This window comes from Bactrocera oleae, chromosome 3, assembly GCF_042242935.1.
Source record: "Bactrocera oleae isolate idBacOlea1 chromosome 3, idBacOlea1, whole genome shotgun sequence".
In the NCBI taxonomy this organism is placed as follows: domain Eukaryota; kingdom Metazoa; phylum Arthropoda; class Insecta; order Diptera; family Tephritidae; genus Bactrocera; species Bactrocera oleae.
The window spans coordinates 19565398-19580249 of NC_091537.1; the positions used below are offsets into that span (position 1 = coordinate 19565398).

Consider the following 14852-nt stretch of genomic DNA (forward strand, 5'->3'; position numbering starts at 1 on the left):
AGAACGCCAAGCATTGCTGGCATATTGTGATATTTGGAAAACTCTTCTTCGATTATACATTCGACCGAGCCGAGCGATTAGAACTCGATCATATTTGTTGGTTGTTCCTACCATGGGCTCAGTTAGCGCTGGATGCGCCATTTTGATGCACTATCATAGTATCTTATAATCTTGCTATCCCGTTTCATCGTTGTTTTTGGTGAACAACCATCCAAGGGTTAAAGCTGGGCGTTCATAGATAAAGTGGAAGACAGTTTCCATATTCACTTCCAGCTTGAAGCTGCGGCAAATATTGTTGTAGGTGAGGCCTATTTTTAGCACGAAAGGGCATTACGCTGTTTTAGTAGCAGTAGGTCTATCTATACTACTTCTGGACCTATTTAATAAACTCTTGGTTCTAGTCCTGTCATAATTGTCGTAGCTTGTTACTGATTTCCATCTGTTCCGATCTACTTGTTCAAAATGCGTATTAAGCTCTCTTTTGAATGTTCACAGCGGGCATGGCATTACCTCCGCCTCGGAATCATCTAAAGAGACTCCTAGCTTTACCAATTCGTCTGCATTTACGTTGCAGAAAATGTTCCTGTGACTAGCTATTCGCTATTCAATATTCTATGCAATAGAACTCTACAGACCTTTTCTATACTTAGCAATTCCGCTTAGAAGATATTAGCTGACTTTAGTAAACGTATAGATAGAGAGAGATATCAAGATCCTTGAAGTATACACCGGCCTCTACTCGGCAGTATATTTTGGAACCGTCGGTATAGATCTAAATATCATCTGCATACCGATCTGGAGGGAAACCTCATCTGAAAATAAAATCCGACTATTGAAATCTAACCTTGGGAGTATATAGTCTGATTTAATTAGGTTCAGCTGGTTCAGGATGGCGCTATGTTCGTAATCCTTCCGGTTCCAAGCTCTTAATACCTCTATTCTGAGAGTACAACTATCTGCTGCTTTCCAAGTAAAGACAGTTAATGCAGGAGCATATTAAGCACCTCGATCGGACACGACTTATTAGCACCGGTAACCCCTACACAGGCTGCTCTTTGTATTTTATAATTATTACAATTATTAACCAAGTTAAGATATAAAACTTTAATTCAGTGTTTTTGCCAAGCAAACTGAAAAGCTATAGCATGTTTGCACCAAAGCAAACCCAAGTAGCTATACTTGCCCAAAATATAACTTAACAAACATAATAGCGAAGGGTTTATTAATCGGCGATTAGTTTTTAAAAATTTTGGATTCCCATTGATCTCGTAGATGATCTCGAGTAGTACCTCCGAAAAAAGTTGTCTGGCGATGAGGAAAATTTTCCAGCTTAAAATTATGTAAAATCTACCTAAATACCAAAACAAATTTGTTTTTACTATGGATGAATACAGCTTCTACCCAATACCACAGATTTTTGAAGTCCTGTAGAATTAGACTTAAATTCGGTCTCCAAAATTGCCTACTCTTCCAGAGAGGAGTGGGAAAGGGGCGAAGTGAACAGGATACATTGATGAGTATCTAGCTTGTAATGGATAATGTAATGGATTCCAGGACTTAGTGATATCTCTGGTAGCAGATGAACTAGCCACAGCAGGTGCCACCCTAGCTTGCGGGGAGGGTTGACTACAACTAGATTAAGAAAAAGAGGAAATTTAAATGCCTCTGTCTACTTGTAGATATTTAATCGACAAACATGTTATAGATATAGCGGAGTACCGGTGGAGTCAGTCCTTAACTTGTTCAGACTTGTCAGCAGACTGAGAACACCATACAATGACTATTATAGACTACAGAACATCTTCTATGCGAATGCACGGCTTTTTATAAGAAAAGATTCGCAACTATTAGTTGAGGGTTTCTGGACAATGTCTGCGAACTTGCGCATATAAAACTTTTTGAACTAATGAACTTCATCAGGAGCACAGAGTGGTTCAGAGAGGACATATTGAAGTGAAAGGACTTTACACACTGTGGTTTCACAGTGGATCTCCTGAAGGCCTACGTGCGTCATCAAACGACCAATCTACCTGTCTCCTTACCTAGATGAATACAGGCAATAATCGAACACTAGTCAAAATTTTGATATTTGACAAAATGGCGATTTCCCAAAAAAAACGTCATTTAAAGCCATTTCGGAGAAATTTTCCTCACCAACTCTAAAGGCCGCGGTTGGAGAAAAATGCGTTTTAAGAGTCGATTACACTAAATTCAAAAAATATTACTAATACACTCATATCTCCAAAACTATTTGCCGAATTAATTTCAAAATTTCGAATAATATTACCAAATATTATATATGTACATTTGCTGTCCACAAGCCCTCGCATATATGTTCCCACAAGAATCGGTGCTGGTCATATTCTATGATTATGTACCATATATTTCTCATACAACTGATACAACAGGAAGCTATAAGCTACAATATTATTATAGTTCCTTAACGAAGGAATACATTTACCGCTTCCGCAAAAACAATCTTAGCTGCTTTGAAAACGCTGTTCGAAGAAACGAACGATTTTCAGAGATTTCATGAAAGTACTAAGACATTATATTAACGTCAAATATCTAAGTTAATCATCAAATCGAATATATTTCACAGTTACTTCAATATACTACTAAATTTAATATCACAAATTTAAATGCTGTCACTGAAGCGCTTAGTTCAGCAAATCCTTTGAAAAGTCACAGAAATATTTATAAATACACTTACAACTGTATATATATTTTTATGAAAGCCATATTATTATTAACACCAACAAAAGTGTCGCCGCTTCCAAACACTTCAAAACTGATTTGCATTCTTTTGAAGCAGAAATACTTTGTAATCTAACACTAACAACTATTTCCAACGATATTTGCACACAAATACCAACACAAACGCACACACATACACAGAGATCAAGTGTTAACTGCAATCGCAACAAAATTCATAATTCATAAGCTATACATTGAATGAAATTGAATATTTTTTAAGCCTTTCGCACGTAGCAAGAAGTGTGCTTTTAGGCGTTCGTGCATGTAGCCAAAGCAACCACAGACAGAATCCAGTTAGTTTGGCAATGTCGCGCATTATAATGACGTGTTTACATGTGTCTGTATATTTGTATGTCGTTTTGTGTGGGGGTGTGTGTGTTTGTAAGTACATGTGGAACATAAAGCCTTCAATGCGCTCTGCAATACATTCAACTTTTCAGTTTTTCGCTTGTTTATCTAAAGTCAGCGGCAACACCCAGACCTTTCTCGCGCACACACCCCTTTAGATACCGTTGCGGCTGGTGCAACAAATCTATCAGCTTTTGGTTGGAAAGCATTCATACACATCTACACACACGCCAACGAAATTTTTCACCTATACATTCAGTTAGATAGACCATAACATTAGTGTGGTTCTTTTGTGAACCAGAAAAAAGTTTTCTCTAAGAAAATTCTAAAAAATTTTATATATTAAATATTTCCCAGTACATATATATTAAATATATTTCAGTACAAAAATGTCTACTACTACTACTAATTTTTTTCTCATATATACACATGTACAAATATATAGGATATTATTTCAAATATTTAAATAAAATTTAATGGGAACATTGTTGCTCACAAAATTTGTTTAAAATTGATATTTACCATCCCCAGCTCCCATAACATATATTTCTTCGACAAATTTTTCATAAAACTGTGTTCTCACGACGATCATATCTGTTTTAGAAGTTATGAAAATTATTGATTAAGAAATGAAAATTTATAACAAAACAGGCATAAAGCAATGGAATTTTGTAACCTTAAAAACTATAATCAACTGATCAAATTTGACCCGGATTGACAAAAATTCAGTTTCAAGTTTTTTAAAACAAATTTTTACTATCTCCTTCAAGCATGCCATGGCTTAATTCAATTTTCTATACACTTCTTAAAAGCCTCGACTGGGATGGCCTTCAGCGCCAACCGATTTCAGCTCGTGTTTGCAGCGCCATTAAAAGTAGGTTGCTTAGCTAAGTTGTCTAACGTCTCCTTTGCGATCTCTACTCGACGTCACCATAAAAGCAAAAGCTGGGACGAGTCTGACATTGAAACGCTTCATACCCAAAACTTTGACCAATTCATAAGAAATGTTGAGAACTTTTGCTACCTCTCTGAAGCCAACACGATAATTCTCAAGAATATATTTTTTTAACTTGTTATCGTTATTAGCAAAGATGGATGGACTCCTCACTTGAGGCAAATTTTTGATGACTTCCCGATCTTAACTGAATGCTGTGTGCCACTCAAATACTTGTGCTCGTTATAAAGTAGACGCCCCAAAACACTTCTGCAACCTTTTCAACGATTCTGTAGCCCGAACTCCATTGCAACACAAAATTTCAAGCTAACGCGTTGTTAATTTTTTTCATGTTAAAAATGGGGTTGCGCGTGAGTAAACCAGTCCTAGGCTGAATTTGATCAGATGGTATAAACACGATGACTGCGTCTTATGAAGACCAAACAATTTTGCATTTTTTTCTGAAAGAAGTGTGCCTTATCTCCAAAAGTGGATTCCCACTAGTCAATCTTAGCTGGTCTATCAGTAAAGACCATATGGAGAGTGGTATGCTTGGGTCAAATTGCATGGCGTCATCTTCAGTTTGAAGAAAGTGTAACCCTATAATGTCGTCGGCATACATAATACAACCCGAGATTAACGTTCTCTTTACTGTAATAATGTAATAATTTGAGTTATACCTATACACATATAAATTCAAAATAAAAGCTCAGTTATGCATACATAGCACAGATCTGTATAGAGAAACATTGCATGTGAAACATAGCCACCGTTATACTTCACACAGCGCGTAGCAATTCAGCTGATTTTTACTATTTGCGGGAGCAGATGCAATGAGAGGGAGGAGAGCAGCGATTCCGCTGTCTGAAATATCACATAGCATAGAAATCAAAGTTAAAGAGACTTCTATGTCATGTGCTGCGTTCGCTAATCAAATACATGCAAAACCCATTAAACATTGACAGTACTCATGTATGGCAGTGCTATGCTATCATGTTTATACTTTTAAAGCTAATTTGACACTAGGAAATTATATAGCTTTAAAAACACAGACTTAATCGACTCCGTTCGTCACGCTCATCATTTTTTTTTGTTTTATAGGGGGTTACTAACATCGTGACAAGATAAATGCTCGACAAAATTTTATACTAGTTACGGTACTTTTAAAGAAAACAGACTTTGTTGCGTTTTATTTATATATATAGGAATATTGAAGGCTTACGCCTTAGGCGCGCCAACAACTTTTGAAATTAAGCTGAATATTTTTTCTAGCAGCGATATTTTTCTATTTATCATATATAGGTTCATTTTAACCCATAAATACTATTTTCCAATTTTGTTGGATTGACCCTAATATGCATTCTATATATACACATACACATGCACGCACTTGTTGACATTTTCCTGCAGCCTTTGCGCGGCACCGATGTTGCCACACAAATTTGAACGCACGCCATTACGTAACAGCAGCTTGTGTTGCCGCTCGTCACGCGGCCAAAAGTCTAAATTCAAAATCAAATTTCCTACGCTTCAAATATTTTTATGGCAATTTTTCTCTGCCCACTACACCACACCGCCATAGATTTCCAATTCATTTTTTCTTCCATTCTCTTTGTACACTTGTCTGTGGGTATGTGTGGGTAGGCGCCACTGCCAGCCGCTGCTCTTTTTAGCGCGCGAATTTGATTCTTTGCTGCGGTGTTGTGTTGTGAACGAGTTGAGCGTTACGGCGCGTTGCGTTGCGCTCCGGGGAGTTTCGCAGCTGAAACGTGGTCAATTAAGTTTGCTACGTAACAACGCGCTGGCGTGCATTTATGCTCCACTGTTCACATGCATGTGTGTTTGTATGGGTGACTGTAATTGAATGTACATTTATGGTACAGTTAGTATAACTTGCCACAGAACGCTGCACAACTACCGAATTATGTCGTTGCATTGCCGTCATTACCGGCGGTGCTGCACAAAATGCAAAATATGCACCGCTACACACCCACATACGCTCATCAACAAATAACGGTGGTGCAATATAGTAGCTGCAGAGCATATGCTCCCGAATCCGCATGGTTGCCTGTTTTGCTCATTGACAACTCCCGTGTGTTGCTGCAGGCGTTCGAGTGTGTCTGTGTATGAGAATAAACTTTCCGCTTGGCGATATAGAATAGGCAAACGATAAATTCGCGCATATTAAAATGCACAGTTATATGAATATAAAACAGTTATGTATGCTGATTGCATAAGCGTAACGTTTGTGAAAACTAAAAAAAAAAACTGTTTCAAAGTTGTATTTCGAATACACGAATCCATAGTGGCCACTGATTATAAATTCAAACTATTTTTTGTTTTTAGCTGTGATGTAAGGAAATTTAATTGTAAGATAATAGTAAATTTCTCGCCTTGTTTTAGCAGCTAAGCACACAAGATTGAAAAAATAAATAAAAATATGTTGCATAATTTTTGGCGCCACATGCTATTAGGGTATTTCATTTACGTAATTGAAAGATGTATAAAATTACTAAGCCGTGAATGAAGTTATTAACGTTGTATCATAGAAATTTTTTAAACGTGATAAGTAGTTGTACCAATCTAAAAGATTCCCCTCGGGGAAATTCCAAATTCCAGTGGAAGTTGTTCTATCTACAACACTAACATTTAATTTTTATTGAATGGAGTCCGATGATATCGACACGAACAAAATGTGCTAGTATTATCAATGGCAATTAAATTGTATCTCAAGGGCACATCATGCTTATTGCAAAGGTATTTCAGTGGGCACAGCCTTGTACACTCTTGCCTCCTGGCTCGAGGGCACCATAAGGAACAAGGAGTTGGCAGTGAGACTTTCCTCGATATCGAGGAGGCATTCAACAAAGTTTTGCCGAAAGCGTTTATAGGTTTCGTATTGAATTGAACCTTAAGCATCTCATGTTCAAAGTTCTCTGTGATAGAACAATCCTGGCGGAATGTGAGCAGGGGCGGCCCACAAAGGGGAGTTCTCTCACCACTGCTCTGAATCACGGTTGTTGATGATCTTCTGAAAAAGCTTGGGAAAGTCATCTACCGGGTGATTACCTACGCGGACGACGTAGCTCTCATAGTTGGGGGAAAATTTCTGAAAACATTGTATGAGCTATGTGAATCACCTTAGCAACTGGGCTATTGAAAATGGCCTGTCCATAAATTCTAGCAAGTCCTAACTAGTTTTACTTACTAGAAAATACAAAACCACGGCGTCGCATTCACCATCAATGGGAGCGACGTTTCATTGGCCTGCTGACAGAGTACCTAGGTACATAGGTACCTACCAACGTCGGGGATACAACAAGAAAGGAATCGTTTGCCCTGTATTTCTGCAAGAGATCCATTGGCAAAGAGTCGGGACTCTCTCCCACAATGACGCAAAATGCCTTGCTGCATGTAGCAACGGCGGACTCAAATTTAGAGAATTCCAAATTCCATGGGAGGGAAGGACTCGTTGAAGAAGAGGGCGTTAAGCTTTTTTAGCGATAGATCAAAGCTTGCAGAGAGGGTTGGTGGAGGCATACTCTATCAGGATTTTTCCATGAGCTCCTGCCTTAGGCTTCTTGACCACTGTAGCGTTTTCTAAGCGGAGGTGACTGCCTTAAAGATAGCAGTGAATCTACTGCTCCGGAGAGTAGCCTACTTTAGATTGACCATATTATCGGACGCCAACTACATCAGCTGTTTGAAAGAATACGAGATAGAATCATCTCAACACTTCCTCCGCAAATGTGCCGTCTTTACCAGATCAAATCAAAAACACCTCAGATTTCATACTTCCTACTACAAATTTGCGATAGGTTCAGGGCGTTTTTGCCGATAGCTGATATCCAGCCACAGAAGTTTTTCGTCTTACTTCATAAATGTAACTGACTTCATGTTATGTAGAGTAACAATCTAACTGTGATCCCCCCTTAGAAATTGAATTAACTTCAGAAGTGTGCGAGGTTCGGAGATAAAGTCAGCTCTTTTTCATGACATTGAACTCGGATTGGCTTTTATCCTCAATCTATCATCGAACAGTCATCATCATCGATATGTAAATTCTGGAAAACCAAAAGAACATTCAAAGGGGGGATAAACAGTTTCTGATAAGAACTATATATCAAACGTCGCAACAAGTTTAAAGATTTAGGAAGCTTATAACCTGAATTATAAGCAATCTATGCAGGATCATTCGAATCTACAGAACCCCGAGACACCGGTATTTTTGTAGTTTGCGAATTTGGAGATTCAGAAAAATAATTATTTACCTCGCTTTAGAGTTCGGTTCCTTTATAATAGAAAATTTCAAATGCTACACTTTTATATAAAAAAATGTTGAAGCTAGTGCTAGTAGTATATTTTTATAAAATTCTACCTATACATATGTATATGTTTCTACCTTAACTGAATCGATCTCATCATAAAATCATTCATGCGAAATTAGTACTTCAGTTGAAAAACCCCTTAGTTTTTGCAGTAGTTGTTTTATATGCCAAAAATAAAAATATTATTCTACTAGACTTTTTCTAATTCTTCTACCTTACATACATACTTTCATATCTAAATAAGCCTTCTTATATCTATGTACATATAATAACTTGCATGCAGTTATGTTCGGAGTTTTACAACCTGTTTTCGAGTTACAGTTAAAGTTCCGTTATCAAAAGTAAGATTTAACCCCTATAAGAGAAGCTTACAATAACAATATGAATTTTGAAAATTTTAATAAATTCAAAATACGCACAGGAAAAATCCAAAAACCGCAAACGGCAAAGAAAAAGATATCGAAGTTCTTCAGCAGAAAAGTGGATCATGAGGCGACGACAGTGGAGACAACCACAACAGAAGATAACAAAAAATTGACAGGTACCAAACCAAAGCGACCCGCACCAAAACCGCCTGAGATAAAAGAAAGGCCGACAGTTGTTTCAAAAGCAAGCAAAACAAGCACAGAACAAGCGATAACAGCAACGCAACAAGTGAAAACAACAAAATCAACAACCACTGTAAGCAAAGAAATAAAATCATCAAAAGATTTCGAATACACAGCACCCACAAGCCGATCACCAAAGCGAGAGCGTGAAGATCACCGTGAGTTCATTGAGCATCTCTTCGCTGCGGTCGCCGATAATAGCGGCAGCGAAGCTGTTGGCAGCACAGTATATAGCGACGCCGTTGGAGCAACAGACGAAGAGCGAGAATCGTTAGACTACGATGATGATGACGGCTACAACGTGAATAACGCTGGTGTTATATCGCGTGAGACAACGAATGTTAGAAGCAGGCAAGCAAAACAAACACGAAAACATGCCATAGAAGCTGGCCAACTGGAAGCATCAACAGTTCATTCCACCACGACGCTGGAAGATTTCCAAGCGCTACCTACTACGCCGACAATAAACAACAACGCTGCCACCAATTGGAATGTCAACGCAAAGGAAAATGGTACGAAGCGTAGTGCTATATTGAGACACGAATTATGTGGTGAAGAGGTGCAGTAGTACAAGCAAGCCGGTTGTATTGTTGTACTCAAATACTCGCTGAACAACTACAAAAGAGAGGCTCAATCGGGAGAGTGCGTTGTCAGTGTTGAGCTTATGTGCTAGTGTAGAGTTTTGTAGAATTTTATGCATTATGGAACACTACCGTTATCATATCTCAAGCGCTTCACATTCTATTCGGCCCTAACCTATGCTTGCTTATTTCTTGATTTTCATAATTTGCCCAACCACTAATCTTCTAAATGACTTGTTCAATTCTTTTAGTTATTATATAATATTATTATTATATACAACTGCTTAATTTTTAATTATTGTTTCTCCAGTATCTAATGTGCTCTCCCAGTCATGAGTATAAGAACCGTAAATCGTAATAAAACTTCCGACATATTTCAAAGGGGACCAGAAATGTCGCTCAAATTGGTCTAATCTCCTAATATTTTATATTATTTTTCATTAAGTAACAGATCAGTTTCGAAATTAAGAAGCCTAGTTTAATCATGAATTTAGTTTGAGGATTGAAAACGTGAAACTGAGCTGTGCGTATATTTATATACTACAAAGAAAACGTCGCTGAGCTGAGTCGATTTAGCCATTTATGTCCGTTCGTCCGTCTGTCTGTATATATGAGAACTAGTCCCTCAATTTTTGAGATATCGATTCTTTTTGCTAAAAGAAGCTGCTTATTTGTCGAAAGCGCCGATATCGGACAACTACAGCATATAGCTGCCATACAAACAGAATGATCAAACTTAAGTCCGCGTATGGAAAAATGATTTTATTTGACATGATGTTTGATTCTATATTCCTTCCTTTCGATCCGTTTTATTCCACCTCGTATAAAAATAAATTGGAATATGTGTTTACAAAATAGTCAAATAAAATTTGATACGAGAAATTAGAGGAAGTCAGGCCAACTGATTGTCATAAAAAAAACTTCAGAATTGATATATTCAAGACTCTCTCTCAGTCTCTCTTTCTGCATCTTTCGTTCTCTCGGACACTTAGTTCTAAATTAAGGCAGGGTTTACGAAATTTCTAGCCTCAGTAGGTATAAATATAACATATTTTTAATATTTTCATACTTTTTCAAATAAAACTGAAACTCTGAAATATAATATTTTGTACAAGAGACGACTAGTATATCCTGAAATTTGCTTCCGGCGAACAAAAGTTAAATGATCTATACACGTTTCCAACTAAATAAAATTTCTTAAGGCGAGGACGCGATTGATGTATTTATAAAGCAAATTAGAAAATATACATGTATAATTTAGCTAAAAAAAAGTATATCTAAAGTATATCATTTCTTTTCTATTCAACTTTTTGCAAAAGTCTCCAAAACGTGCTCTTAGTGATCACAAACACTAACTACTAACTAATTATAAATTACATACGCATAACCTCTACTCTTTGACAAATTATACAAATACAAAAAGCAAAGGCATATTAGTTTGATTAATTTTGACCCCGAAGAGCCTTCCTACTGCTCACATGTGTATATTTTATTTCCGTTTTACAACTGCGGCACGCAACTATAAATGACTGTTTAATATAACGACGTATAGCACACCTTAAAAATCGCCAAACCAAGCCGCTCATTACATATCCACATTACAAACATGCATACACTTAAACTCTCCAAAGCAGTGCGAGAAATTACAGAATGAACAACACTGACGGCGCTTCAACAAAAGCGTCGCAACAGTCAATAACGCGACGCCGCCGCTGCTGCTCTTTTTTACCGCTGTTGCTTTCAATGCCCATTGTTGGGCTTTCTGTGCGCTTAGCAGCGGTGCCAGCAGCATTAGCAGCAGGCAATGCAGGCACAGCTCCAATTGGAGCCTCAAACCGTGTTCTACAAATGTCAATCTACAATTCACACAAACTAATTTCCAGTGTGACTTCAGTAATGCTTTACATTTCACAGGCGACGGTTCGGCGACTTACGTGAAACGAGTTGAAACGTCAAAAATTCGCATTGACAGTGACAAAGACAGCGACGCGGCGCAATCGATTAATGTAGTTGTTGCTGCCGATTGTGGTGTAAGCAAGCCACAGCGGTGCACATATCAGAGGCGCCAAGTTAAAGGTGAAATTTATGCATCATCGGATCAGTGTGTTGATAGTGAAAAATTGGAAAAATCGGTTAAGTCCGAAACCTACGGTAAGCGTGTAAAGAATGCGAAGAAATTGTGCGTTCGCAAGTTGGTCGTACAAACAGAATCGTGGAAAACGGCGAATGCCATAAAACGTGTTGAAGTTCAATATCGTGAAGAGCAGCAAACGAAAGCACAAGAGACAGCAGAAAGTGTAAACGAGCAGACGGTGGGAGCAGAAAGTGCAATTACACGTAAAGAAGCCACAGGTGGGCAAACAAAAAGGTTCAAATTATGGTAGTGCTATAAAAGAGTTCAAGAAAAAAGCAGTGCATGCAAGCATCAAGGAAAATAGTTTTCCGTGTTTAACGAAAATAAAATGTTAATTTAGGTGATGCTAGAGTAGTGCAAAAAGTAGTGAATATACAATATATATACAAAGCGCATATATAGAGATATATACATACATACATATATATTGCACACAATACATATATATTGCATACAATACATATATATTGCATACAAATTTTCATGCGATTTCATAACCTTTTCATTCGAAAAAAACTTTAACTCAAAACAAAATGAAAATGAGAAAAAAAATTTAAGTAAATGGAATTAAAATAATACAAACATCAAAAAATAAACTAAAGGTAAAAAGGAATATAATGTGTACTAAAATATAACAAAAAAATATGAGCAAAAACAAAAATACAATTTATACAAATAATAATCTTCGTCTACGATGAGTTCCTTGTCGTTCATTCATCATTCAGCTTAGCTCTATTTCCTTGAGTAATAATGTCAAGTTACTCTATGAAAATTATCTTGTATAGCATTTATCTTATAATTGTTGCAGTTGTAATGGCAGAAAATATTCCTGAACTAATCTCGGATAATGCTGCCGAATTGACAGTTCTCAACGGATATCTTTTCCAGTTAGGCAGGTCCAACTATCGTGGGAGGTATAGTTTAGATGCTTCTAATCTGAATAATTTCGCTCAATTTCACTCAGACATCTCGTAAACTCTGAGACTTTATTTAATTGACTAAACCTACCTAACATAATAAAATAATCCAGCACTGTTAAATCGCATGATCTTGGAGGCCACAGCACAGGCCCACGACGCGAGATAATGCGCTCACCAATAGTTTCCTTCAACAAATTGATGGTGTCTTGTTGGATCCAAAGCTCATCCATATTAACATCTTCAAAGCAAACTAAAAAGGCAATATGAGAATATGAGATTATGGAATGATCGATTTCATTCTGCATGCTGTGGCAGGTTAAACTCCTACTTATCTAGAATCGACCCCAAAATACCAAACATATGGTATTTCCAGCGTGCAATGAGTCCGCGTATAACTCTAACCACCTCTTTGCATACTCACCCCGCTCAGCCCACACTCCTCTTCCCATGGTCCGACCAAGTCGAAACAGCACCTTTCCTGGGACTTCGATGATAACCAACCAGAAACTTACTTCCCAAGCGGGGTCTAGTTAACTGCTAAGTTCTAAAATTTCGTCTAAAACTAGGCTACGCCACGCCTATATTCCAGTTTTAAACTAATCTACATATTGGTCGAATGTATCATATCAGCCACATCGAATTCCCAAAATTTCTATTCAAGTCTAAAATCGAGCAAAAAAATGCAATTCGAGTAGAAAATTTAGAATAACCTATACTTAACCAACATTAAATTCAAAAGGAAGAACCAGTCGAAAACTGCATAATCTCAAAATGGATCTATATTAGCTTCAATATATTGTAAATTTTTCTTCATATATCAAAAATAAATTTTGCTTTATTATATATATTATATATTCATAAATATAATATATATATCTATATAAATCACTTCAGGCTACGAACATCACACTTTTCATACAGTGATTTTTCAACGCTTGATTATTCCCCTTCACCTAGCCGCAGCGCCACAGCAGTACCAACACTGTTCAACACAAATTTTACTTATTTTTTCTTGTTTTGCGCGCTGCTCTTACTATTCTGTATGTATCCCACTGCGTGTGTATGCAAACTCGTCTAAATATATTTAGCTGCCACTTAGGTATAACGTTTTGGTCATTCTACAGCCATGTCATGTTGCACGCAACCACCTCCGCAGTTCACCGACTCGGTGTTATGAATTCCAGTTCCAAGCGAGTAACCACTAATAGCAGTCTGCCAGCAGCATTACAAGCAAATTGTTAAATACATGCAGACATACATATATGTATGTATTATGTGAATGTAAATGTGTGTGTGTGTAATGCTCCAGCGGGTCCCTTAACCTAACAAAGCACGGCAGAAGCACAATTTTTACGGTACATAAATATTATATATGTTATTTAAAGATCGAGAGCGGGGCTATAAGTACATATACATATGTATATATGCTTGTAAGTACATATGTATATTTATACATAACTGTGTTTATGAGTATACCAAATACGTTTCTAATACCACACATGACCTTTGCCTGTCTGCTGGCAACCTTAACACGTTTCCGGTCATTTTTTAATATCTTACGATTTTCCACTTTCTTTCGTAAGTCGCGGTTTTTCATTTTTGTTTTGTTATTCTAGTTTTTAAGACACCATACTTTCTACTACCCAGCTCAGTTCTAGTAGCCGGTCAAAATAATGCTGTTTTTCACCCTGCTTGACAGCTCTACTTTTGCTCTTCGCCCTTTGTGCCCACTCTCCCTTCCAGTTGTTATATTTTGGTTGTTCTTTTCTCGTATTCGGCATATGTAAATGTGTGCTGGTGCTCTGTTAAGCGCTGGAAGTTTGTTTTTTACATTCTTTCTTCACCATCACATTCTGGCAACTGACTTAACTTTTGTTTACGCTGGCGTTGTCACTTTTGCGTCTGTCGCTGAAAGTCTCTATTTGTTATGTGTGGGTCGCTAATAAAAAAAATACATGAGTACATAGATATAAACGATGTGTGGCATATCTCAGCTCGGTAAAAGAGGGGGTTCATAAATTTGCCGCATATTAAAATTTTGATGTCATAAATCTTTTGCTTTAATTGTTTATTCCAAGCATACCATATGTTGTGTAGTAAGATTGATTGTGAACGCGCAAGTATTCGCAAAATTTGAACTTGATGTTTCTTTTTTTTTTTTGTTTTGGATAGGGCTTGGCTCCCTAAGTGTTATGGGTAAACACATAATAGTTATAAATAGCTAATATCATCATTATTTACT

General features: G+C 37.2%; 1 protein-coding gene across 8 annotated transcripts in view; it reads left to right on the plus strand.

Annotated features, from left to right (window-relative positions):
- The window catches only part of capu (formin protein cappuccino), an 86277-nt gene that overhangs the window by 37804 nt on the left and 33621 nt on the right, over nt 1-14852 (plus strand). For 5 of the 8 annotated variants that reach the window (XM_036366808.2, XM_036366809.2, XM_036366812.2 and 2 more), the window contains 2 exons: nt 8789-9487; nt 11471-11908. The exons of 1 other annotated variant lie outside the window; for it this stretch is intronic. In XM_036366808.2, the coding sequence (XP_036222701.2) occupies nt 8789-9487; nt 11471-11908 (1137 nt within the window). The remainder of the gene's footprint in view (nt 1-8788; nt 9488-11470; nt 11909-14852) is intronic. 2 more of the 8 variants (XM_036366810.2, XM_014231959.3) reach the window with 2 other exon arrangements.